Source organism: Polypterus senegalus, chromosome 4 (assembly GCF_016835505.1).
Source record: "Polypterus senegalus isolate Bchr_013 chromosome 4, ASM1683550v1, whole genome shotgun sequence".
NCBI classification, from domain to species: Eukaryota; Metazoa; Chordata; class Cladistia; order Polypteriformes; family Polypteridae; genus Polypterus; species Polypterus senegalus.
The window spans coordinates 233179211-233190846 of NC_053157.1; the positions used below are offsets into that span (position 1 = coordinate 233179211).

Here is an 11636-nt window from a genome sequence, read left to right on the forward strand (position 1 = left end):
GAAGATACTCATCAAGACTTGAGACATTTCAGTCCTCCCATCATTCCTTTATTCTTCACCCTCCAACTTCCTCCATCATGGCTTCTCCATTGTAAATCTCTCATATAGCCATTAAGACACCTGGGGCCTCATGCATAACAGCGTGCATAGAATTCGCTCCATAACATGACGTAAGCACAAAAGCGGAAATGTACTTACGCACAAAAAAATCCAGATGCATAAATCTGTGCATTCACCAACTTCCGCGTTCTTCCGCTACACAAATCCTGCTCAGCGTGAAAAGTAACACTCGTGCACGCGCCTGCTGTCCCGCCCCAACTCCTCCCAGAATTACGCCTCTCTGAATATGCAAATCAATATAAATAGCCCTTAAGCTCAGTGTTCTGTGAAAAGACAATGGGAAAAGCACCGGGGAAAATAGAAGAATTTCAGCGAATACCAAGTGGAGGCAAAGAAAAACGTACTCTTTGTTGGTTTAAACAGTGGAATAAACAAGAAAAGGAAGTTGATCGAGTGACATAGCGTGTCGGAGAAACTCGAAAGCTCAAGTTCACAAAGTCGCACGGTGCCCGAAATAAAAAAGAAGTTGTCAGATATCAAAGTCGCCGTGAAAAGGCGAGTCGTAGCTCACCGTCTGAGTGTCATAGGAAAGCTTTTTAGGGTACAGAGAGAAAAAAAAAAGGCACACAGTGTGAAAAAAGCACTAAATGTCAACTTTAATCTCAAAATTTCCACTTTAATCGCGTAGTTTATTTTGTTATTAAAGTAGAACATCATAAACTTCATCTTAAAACTGTTTAATTTACTAGTTTCTCAAATCCCATCGTAACTGAAGTAGCACGTGTGAGACATGCCCGAACACCATCAGACAGACACCACGTCTTTATAGAAAAAGCTCACACGTTTATTCACAGTTCTGCAAACAATACAGTCCACAGTGCTTCCCAGCACCAACCACCGTCAATACGGGCCTTTCTCTCAACGTCCCTGGACCACCTTCCCTCTCTCCATGGGAGCCTCGTCCTGCTCCCACTCCCGACTCTAGCTTCCAGACTGTAGGAAGGTGGGCCCTTTTATTCTCACCCAGATGTGCTCCAGGTGCTCCCTCTGACGACACTTCCTGGTGTGGCGGAAGTGTCAGGAGAGCACTCGAAAGCACTCCGGACGTCCCTGGAGGGATCCTCCTCCATCTTTCTGGGTGTGGCGGAACTAGATAGTTCCCGGGCCCTCTGAGATTCAGGGCCCCAATGGGTTTGAGCCTCCTTGCTCTTCTCCCGTGGTCCTCCTCTGATCCAGGGCGGTTGCCCCCTTCGTGGCCCGGAGGACATACATGCCACCTCCCGGTCCTCCTGGGCGTCCCGGCTAGATAGCAGCCCCAGCCACTTGCCACACACGTTAAATGTTTTGTTTTGTATGTGATCTTCTATGTGTGAGAATCACTATGTGCTTCTTAAACGGGCTTTCTCTTCCTCTGACAGGATACACAATCCATTACATTCGTAATATTACAGCTCTCTGAATAATTAAAATACTGAGATGTATACGTGATATAATTTTCACGAGGATAGGAGCACGTTATTAAACATGGGAACACAGTGGCGCAGTGATTGTTCATGTCTTATGCAAGATGCTTGCTGTGCGACCTTCGATGAAATGCTTTATTGCAGCAGTCCTGTCTCTTTCAAACGTACTAACCTCCAATTCCTGTCCTTCCTTTTCTTTCTCCAAATACCCAATCGCCACACAATCAGCTCTGTAAGACACGTTAATCCATCTGTAAGGTTAGAACGCCAAATCTTCAAAACTTTTAAGGAACATTGAAATATCTTCATAATGTTTAATTATTCTATCCATCTGTCCTTCCAGTGTCACGCCAGCCACAGCAAGAATACAACACGAGGCAGGAACAATTCGTGAATGAAGCTCAAATTACTCTCTAGTGCTGTGGAACCATGTCGTTAAACTTAGTTTTATCTGTTTAATATAATCAACATATTTTGCTGCATTTAATCTTAAAATGATATTGTCATCATATGTAAATACATGCTTTATAAAGTGGCTCAGGTTGTGCAATATTATAACTGTAGTGTAAGTTTACAGTGAGGTGATTGTACTTAAAAGTACAGACAGTTCTACAAGGAGCACTTGATGGACTGACTGAGTGCGTTTAGAGCTCTTGGGATGAAACTCTTTTTGAACCGCAAGTTCCGTACAGGAAAGGCTCTGAAGCGTTTGCCGTGTGAGAAGCAGTTCCAATAGGAAGCATGGCTGAGGCAGCGTGTGCTTGATGCTGTATACCGATAATCTCTTTCTGATCAGCTGCTGCTGTGACTCACATTCAGACACAGTGATATAAATACTCCAAGTGGTGCAGTGAGAGTAACGTGGAAAAAGATGATCCAATGTGGCAACCCTTAACGGAAGAAGCTGTAAGAAGAAGAAGAAGAAGATGCAGTGAGAGTAACAACACTAAAGCAGCTATGGTATTTAGAATAGTTTGGCCACTCTGTGGACCATTATATTGTTACTGGTTAATTACAATCAGATGCATTAAACTAATAAACAATATGCAGTTAATTTCAGTGTATTTATAAAGCCACGTCAGGGATGTGGATCTGAAAAAGAAAGATAAACCACACAGGAACAGTAGCACTGTTTTGACGCTGGGTGCCACCAGTCTGCAAAACCAAGCAAGGTATGAGCTACTGTAGAAATGTGCGTGACTATACGCCAAGTTTAGGTTTTATACATCACAATTTGAACGTGGAAAAGTTCTTGCGCAACATTTCTGTGTGTACACACCATTTATACATGAGGCCCCCTGCTGACTGAGACACTTGATACATTCTAAACAGTCACGAGGCTTCTTACCAAAGTAAATTATTTTATGGCCATGAAGTCCACTGGATTTTGAGAATCGTTTACCACACACGGTACAACAATAAGGCGTTTCTCTACTGTGGATTCTTAAGGGCGGAGAGAGAATAATGTAGAGGTAACAGTAGTTACGTATTTTTGCTTGCAGTACAGATTGAAATATATAAGCATTTATTTTAGATATGGCATGACGCTATCCCTGAAATGGTTAAGAACATAAAAGACAAGGACATGCCAGAAGAAGGTTGATGTCATATATAGAATGTTCATAGGAATGATTAGGAGATTAGCAGATGTCCTGTAAACAGCAAGACTGGACAGTTGTTACACACACACAGACATTTCAGGATCTAACAACAGTATATTAAAATAGACTTTTATTTTAATATGTAAACCAACGAACCAATCAGAGTAAATGTCAGTGCTGGTATGTAAATTCACTTACTTATAAAACACACCTAAACCCTTAATATTTGGATCATTCTGGAACAGACTGCTGTGATGGATATTCCCTCTTCAGCATGGTGCTGCAAGAGTAAAGAAATGACACAGACGGACAAGCTTACTTCTGCCTGATTACTGACTCAAAAAAGTTTTTATCAAACTTGTCCTGGTACAGGATACATTTCTTTAATGAATATATGTTGATTTCTACCACAGAGCCCACTGAAATTACTTAAACACAAGAATCCCTTACCACATTTAGAACAGAAATAAGAATTGTGAAGGCTGCTGATATAGGGAAAAAAATTCTGCCACATTCACAACGGCAAAACAGTGTGACTTCTTATGTGTTTCTGAAGACTGCTACTTTGGGAGAATCGTTTACCACAATCAGGACAGCCATATGGCTTCTCTCCAGTGTGAATTCGTGTGTGCTGACGAAGAGAGCTACCGTCAGTGAACCGTGTGCCACACTCGGAACAGACATATGGCTTCTCTCCAGTATGAATTCTTTCATGCCTCTGAAGATTAGTACTTAACAAAAAGTGTTTGCCACATTCGGAACAGACATATGGCTTCTCACCGGAGTGAATTCTTTTGTGGCTCTGAAGATGACTTCTTTGTGGAAACTGTTTGCCACATTCAGAACAGCCATAAGGTCTCTCTCCAGTATGACTTCTGGTGTGCTGCTGAAGATTGCTACTGACAGTGAATTGTTTGCCACATTCAGAGCAGCAATGAGGTTTTTCTCCAGTGTGAACTCTTATGTGTGCCTCAAGCCTGCTTTTATGGAGGAATGTTTTGCCACATTCACAACAGCAATAGGGCTTTGGTCTTGGTTGAATCGACTTGAGATCTTCACAGTCAGACTTGTTTTTAAAAGGATGTCCACACTCTAGGCCAGCACACACAGCCTCTTGATCTGTGCAATGTCCTTGTTGTTGGTCAGTATCAATGGCTTCTCTCACAAGAAGAGAACTGCACTGTAAAGAAGCTGCAGTCAAATTCTCTGATCCTCTTGTTGATATCGCCATCTTCTCCTCGTCCTCTTTGACTTGCAGTCTGCAATGAAGAGACGTCTCAGCAAACGAAGATGGGGAGAAGCTGCTGTTCTCCTGAAAATCTGCAATGACACAAATAATTTTGTTAAACATTTTAAAATAAATAAAACAGTAAAACTAGAGAGGTGGAACAAAGTTTGGCATTCACACCACACTCCTCAGATCCATTCCTGGGAGTATTCCAAGAAGAGTGCTTATAAAATTAAGACAGATGAAATACAATGTGCTTTAGGGAACAGCTTGGAAAAGTTTAGAGTTTTGTCATAAATCAGAAAGACACGTAGCAGAGACAGTGGTGGTCTTTTCGCCATTTTGATCAAGAAATAAAACTTCATCTATAACAGGGGTGCCCAATGCGTCAATCACGATCGACCGGTAGATCGCAAAGGTAGTGCTGATAGATCGCGTTACATTCCAAAAAACATTTTTTAAACGTTAGTCTATCATATATCCTCCCTATGGTGTTTGCCACTTGATTGACATACAGGGCGGCCAGTCTGAGATCTCTTTTCTGCCAACACACTGGTCATCCCGCACGCACGATCAAACGTGCAAGCTACTGCAAAACTCTGGCTATCTATGTGATCTAGTCAGCCTTCCAATTTATAACGACAAAAGAAGGGATTTAAAAAAAAATTGTTGGATATGGGCTGGATGTGGAATTGGAAGAGGATTTTTTTCTCACAATGTCACAATTGAAGTGCGTTTGTCTGATCTGTCAATCTATCATTGCTATTCCTAAGAATGAAAATGTGGAAAGGAACTCTCGAACTGTTCATAAAAACTACAAAACTGACTTCCGTCCGAAAAGCGATCTGAGAAAGAAAAGGAGAGAGAACTAAAATCGCAGTTAATCGGACAGCCGTCATTTTTCACTCGGCTGAATTCAAAAGCTCCTTGACTGCATTATTCGGCTCTACTTATTTATGTGAGTCAGCCTTATCACACATGACGATTATTAAATCCAATTACTGTAGTGACCATAAATGTATTGAGCTGTTATTGTGCCTTAAAGGTTATTCAGTTATGCAAGGTGCGACAACATATATTTTATGTATAAAGTATACTCAGTGTGTATGTGTATATATATATATATATATATATATAATTTTTAATGTAGGTAGATCATTTCGACCTGGTCATTTTAAAAGTACCTCGCAAGCCGAAAAAGTGTGGGCACCCCTGATCTATAACAACACAAAAAGGAAATGTGTCATCTATTAAGGAAGTGAGAGGCTGTGTGGCAATCGATAGAAGACCGACTCCCATGAGCACATTAAGGTTCTGAATTTGTCCATCCATCATCCAACCTACTACAGTGGTGTGAAAAACTATTTGCCCCCTTCCTGATTTCTTATTCTTTTGCATGTTTGTCACACAAAATGTTTCTGATCATCAAACACATGTAACCATTAGTCAAATATAACACAAGTAAACACAAAATGCAGTTTTTAAATGATGGTTTTATTATTTAGGGAGAAAAAATCCAAACCTACATGGCCCTGTGTGAAAAGTAATTGCCCCTTGTTAAAAAACAACCTAACTGTGGTGTATCACACCGGAGTTCAATTTCCGTAGCCACCCCCAGGCCTGATTACTGCCACACCTGTTTCAATCAAGAAATCACTTCAATAGGAGCTGCCTGACACAGAGAAGTAGACCAAAAGCACCTCAAAAGCTAGACATCATGCCAAGATCCAAAGAAATTCAGGAACAAATGAGAACAGAAGTCATTGAGATCTATCAGTCTGGTAAAGGTTATAAAGCCATTTCTAAAGCTTTGGGACTCCAGTGAACCACAGTGAGAGCCATTATCCACAAATGGCAAAAACATGGAACAGTGGTGAACCTTCCCAGGAGTGGCCGGCTGACCAAAATTACCCCAAGAGTGCAGAGACGACTCATCCGAGAGGTCACAAAAGACCCCAGGACAACGTCTAAAGAACTGCAGGCCTCACTTGCCTCAATTAAGGTCAGTGTTCACGACTCCACCATAAGAAAGAGACTGGGCAAAACGGCCTGCATGGCAGATTTCCAAGACGCAAACCACTGTTAAGCAAAAGAACATTAGGGCTCGTCTCAATTTTGCTAAGAAAATCTCAATGATTGCCAAGACTTTTGGGAAAATACCTTGTGGACTGATGAGACAAAAGTTGAACTTTTTGGAAGGCAAATGTCCCGTTACATCTGGCGTAAAAGGAACGCAGCATTTCAGAAAAGAACATCATACCAACAGTAAAATATGGTGGTGGTAGTGTGATGGTCTGGGGTTGTTTTGCTGCTTCAGGACCTGGAAGGCTTGCTGTGATAGATGGAACCATGAAATCTACTGTCTACCAAAAAATCCTGAAGGAGAATGTCCGGCCATCTGTTCGTCAACTCAAGCTGAAGCGATCTTGGGTGCTGCAACAGGACAATGACCCCAAACACACCAGCAAATCCACCTCTGAATGGCTGAAGAAAAACAAAATGAAGACTTTGGAGAGGCCTAGTCAAAGTCCTGACCTGAATCCAATTGAGATGCTATGGCATGACCTTAAAAAGGCGGTTCATACTAGAAAACCCTCAAATAAAGCTGAATTACAACAACTCTGCAAAGATGAGTGGGCCAAAATTCCTCCAGAGCGCTGTAAAGACTCATTGCAAGTTATCGCAAACGCTTGATTGCAGTTATTGCTGCTAAGTGTGGCCCAACCAGTTATTAGGTTCAGGGGGCAATTACTTTTTCACAGAGGGCCATGTAGGTTTGGATTTTTTTTTCTCCCTAAATAATCAAAACCATCATTTAAAAACTGCATTTTGTGTTTACTTGTGTTATATTTGACTAATGGTTAAATGTGTTTGATGATCAGAAACATTTTGTGTGACAAACATGCAAAAGAATAAGAATTCAGGAAGGGGGCAAATAGTTTTTCACACCACTGTATATCCTAACTACAGGGTCATGGGGGTCTGCTGGAGCCAATCTCAGCCAACACAGGGCGCAAGGCAGGAAACAAACCCTGGGCAGGGCACCAGCTCACTGCAGGGCACACACTAGGGACAATTTAGAATCGCCAATGCACCTAACCTGCGTGTCTTTGGACTGTGGGAGGAAACCCACACAGACACGGGGAGAACATGCAAACTCCATGCAGGGAGGACCAAGGAAGTGAACTCGGGTCTTCTAACTGCGAGGCAGCAACGCTACCACTGTGCCACCCTTTCCGAATTTTTGTATTGCATAATTAAATATTAAGGGCATTATCCAAGTTAAAAAAGTTTCCTTTTGAGTGTCTGATTTGGTGGTAAACATACCAGTTGATAATGTCATACTGCAAAAATGCAATATTTTAAACACTTATATATAAAATAATGAAGTATTCCCTATATAGCAACATGACAAGTGAATTCTTCAGAATTACAAGGACATTCATTTATATGCAGACACATATTGTGCATTTAGCAAACAAAAAAGAAAGCTGCAGCTTCTGCCACAGGTGTGGTGCCCAAGTGTCAATCCTCCTGATTAGTTTGCACTCCTCAGAATGTCTGATTGCACAATATGACCATCCTCACATGTCAATGTCATTTAACAGGGCTGACCTGCACTCTGATGCTATCAGGGATTTGTGCTTTACACAACTGGCCTCAAATGAGCCTGCTGGTGTCATTATTCACACGCAAGTCCAGTTAATTGTGCCAGTAATGTTTGGGAAGTTTGAAAAACATCATGTGCCTGTGCTGTCCTTTAACAATATTTGTTATGGGCAATCCAACTTTCAAGGAATGGAAACACCATGGATCACAAAACTTTAACAGTTTATTACTTGTTAGGTCACTTATTGTAAATCGTTAGGCACCCAAGCAGTTTGTCTCCATTTTGAATACCTCACTCTCATTTCCACTTACTAAAAACACCTTTTATTTTTCACTTTCTTTTATGCTTAACCTCATTACTTACTAGATGACAGCTGCTCTTCTTCTTGTTCTTCTCTCCCATTTCTTTCATTAATTTTTACTTCAAACTCAGATAACTCAGATTTCAGGTCCATAGAATTCTGCTGGATGGTCAGTTGTCCCATATTATTGATCCAGGGCTGTAAACTGGAACGAGGCTCTTCACAAACATCTTGCTTGACAATATTCTCACATTCAAACTTTTGCACTTCAGGGTCATCTGAGAACTCTTCTGAATCCTCCACTTTAACCTGATCGATTTCCTCCTCAGACTCCTCTTCCTTCAAAGTTGAAATTCCTCCATCGCAATCTTCCAGCTTTATACGCAGATCCTCTGGTGCACCCCACTGACAATCATCTTGTTTAATGTGTGCTAGTCGTTCGTCCAGGTAATCCTCGTCGGTGCAGGCCATTGCGCTGTGTTAAAGTCTTCTTTCTCCCTCAAGTTTCTGCTCTTCTCTTCTAAAATTCCCTTCTCACATGGACAGCCCAGTCCTGGAGGCCATTAGACACCTTGCTGCAAGGCAAGGGAATTGGAAAGGAGGCTCCTTTACACCTGTCAAAAATAAAAGTGATAGAATTACTTCCTAAAATGACCCAAAATAACTTGGTCATATGGAATTTTTTGTTAATATACACTGCTCAAAAAAAAAAATGAAAGGCCCACTTTTGAATGAGAGTATAACATCAAGTCAGTGAAACTTGTGAGCTGTTGATCTGGCCAGTTCAGTAGCAGAGGGGCTTGTTCATCAGTTTCAGCTGCTTTGGTGTTCATGAAATGACCAAGAGGTGCACTAGAGGTGCAACAATGAGACGACCCCTCAAAATAGGAATGAATGGTTTAACAGCTGGAGGGAGGCCACTTAAATCCCTCCCCCACCTGTTTTGCATTTGTCACTGGTTAGTGTCACTTCTGGTAGCATGAGGCCATACCTGGACCCTACAGAGTTTGGTGGCACAGGTAGTCCAACTTCTCCAGGATGGCAGGCACATCAATATGTGGCTCCAATTGCCAGAAGGTCTGCTGTGTCTCCCAACACAGTGTCAAGGGCATGGAGGAGATTCCAGGAGACAGACAGGCTGTTACTCTAGGAGAGCTGGACAGGGCCCCACGTAGAAGGTCCTTAACCCATCAGCAGGACCCACTGCTATCTGCTGCTTTGGGTGAGGAGGAACAGGATGAGTACTGCCAGAGTCTACAAAATGACCTCCAGCAGGCAGGCAGACCACTGGTGTGAATGTCTCTGACCAAACAATCAGAAACAGACTTCATGAGGGTGGTCTGAGGGCCCGACGTCCTCTAGTGGGCACCGTGGAGCTCGTTTGGCATTTGCCATAGAATACTAGAATTGGCAGGTCCACCACTGGTGGGCGCCCTGCAGCTTCACCCTGAGCACATGTGACAGACGTGAACAGGTCTGGAGAAGCCGTGGAGAACGTTATGATGCCTGTGACATCATTCAGCATGACCAGTTTGATGGTGGGTCAGTGATGGTATATCTGGGGAGGCAAATCCATGGAGGGACGCACAGACCTCTACAGGCTAGACAACAGCACCTTAACTGCCACTAGGTATCAGGGTGAAATCCATGGACCCCTTGTCAGACCCTATGCTGGTGCAGTGGCTCCTGTGGTTCCTCCTGGTGCACCACAATGCCTGACTTCATGTGTTTGCGAGAGAATGAAGGAATTGATCCCATTGACTGCCCCCCAACCGCTCACTCGCCTGACCTCAATCCAATAGAACATCTCTGAGTGGGATATATATATATATATATATATATATATATATATATATATATATATATATATATATATAAAGGATCAGACTAAGGAAAAAACAACCCAATATTTAAATACCAAATTTTGACCTTAAATAAAATATTCTTTTGTTTTTCTTGTTATCATTTTGTTGAATAGTTTGTATTAAAATTGTTTAAAGCATCAGAATTAAACGCTTTTAAAAACAATTAAATATTTCAATTAAGATCAAAAATTGAAATATGTTTTTTGTACACCTCTCTATACTTTCATTTGTATTGAATGAGTATGAATTGTGGAATTGCATCGGCAAATTTAGAACACATGGAGGGTGCAGAGCAAATGCGCTCTCTCCGCTATAAATGTAACGTTCTTTCTTATCCAAATATGCGCCTTACCTATCTGTGTGTGTAAAGAATGCTGATGAGATAAGACACATAATCAGTAGTTAGTCATGCTGGCTGCCAACTGAATGGTGAATAAGCTACTCTTTTGGGTTCATACATTTGTAAATCTGACCCTGAAGGAGTCAGTGCCTCACCAGCCATGAACCTCACCGCACATCATTGCTGCGGGTACTTCATGCGTTGTGCAAACGCTGTTTCGGAGAAAGTTATACAGTTTCTAACCTGGAATCTCCAATTTATTTATTTTTTTTTACGAAAGCCTACGCACACTAAACTCGCGCGGAATTTCAACGGCGGGACAGGACGAGCTAGCGGCTTTTCACGGCAGCCTGCAGAACGTCACGACTCTCTTTCTCACTCTCATTTTCAAATCCCATTCTCTCTTCCGTTATATCCTCTTCTCTCCACATTCATCGCCCACACGCTGTTCTTATTTTTTACTGTCTCCACGAGATTCCAGTCACGTCCTGTTCCATTTCCTTTCCTCTCCTCTCCAACCCAGCACTCCCATCTCGCTCAATGCTCTCATTGCTTACCGACAGTTCTCCTTCTCGCCTTTCATTCTTTATTTCTTTTACCATCTTCAGCTCCTTTTTGTCCCTGAAATTGCAGACACAAGTCTTGTACGACAGTCCGAGGAGCCCGCAGAACAAACGGAACAAAGTATGCGAAACAAAACGAGTCATCAACGAGCGAGTCGATGGAAAGAAGGCGTGCCTGTGCGGATCCTCTGGTAAACACTGCCATCTATTGGACAGAGAGGGGAATCTTTAAAACCAGGCAGTTTGCTCTTTTCGTAAGAACTGTTTCTCAGAATCAGAAAACTTTATTAATCCCAAGAGAATTTTTTTATGTTACAACTGTACACATAGACAAAGGCGCGAATAACAGAGAGCAAGTATAAAAAAGAGCATGTAAAAAAATAGTTATTAACGTGAGGAGATCAGACAAGTTATTACACAATGAAGTAGTTGAAAATGTACTGGAATATTTATTTCTATCAAAAACTGTAATACAGTGGAGTATGCTGTTCCAGCCTTGTGCATAATGTTTCCATCTTGAAGTGGATTAGGCGAGTTTGTAAATGACGATAATAAATTTGGTGAAACACCTGCATGTGCTATGGGATGAGCTGATGTGCTGTGAA

At 41.9% G+C, this 11636-nt stretch overlaps 1 protein-coding gene across 2 annotated transcripts; it reads right to left on the reverse strand.

Moving 5' to 3' along the window:
- Nucleotides 1–2387: 2387 nt before the first annotated feature.
- Nucleotides 2388–11153, reverse strand: LOC120528143 (zinc finger protein 501-like). Of its 2 annotated transcripts, XR_005633467.1 has the most exons (4): nt 11026–11153; nt 8326–8877; nt 3575–4444; nt 2388–2427 (listed from the first exon to the last, which is right to left on the reverse strand). XR_005633467.1 is itself a non-coding variant. In XM_039752205.1 (3 exons), the coding sequence occupies exons 2-3, from the start codon at nt 8732–8734 to the stop codon at nt 3639–3641; spliced, it is 1215 nt and encodes a 404-aa protein (XP_039608139.1). In that variant the 5' UTR covers nt 8735–8877; nt 11026–11153; the 3' UTR covers nt 3307–3638. The 2 variants fall into 2 exon arrangements, 1 of the variants encoding a protein (XP_039608139.1); XM_039752205.1 differs by lacking the exon at nt 2388–2427 and having other exon boundaries at nt 3307–4444.
- Between the last annotated feature and the right edge of the window lie 483 nt (nt 11154–11636).

Excerpts from the sequence above, each read along its gene's own strand:
- LOC120528143 (XM_039752205.1), bottom strand. The coding sequence starts at position 8,734 with ATGGCCTGCACCGACGAGGATTACCTGGACGAACGACTAGCACACATT. Across the intron at positions 4,445-8,325 it reads AGAAGAGCAGCTGTCATCTA|ATTTTCAGGAGAACAGCAGC; the intron begins GTAAGTAATGAG and ends GTGTCATTGCAG.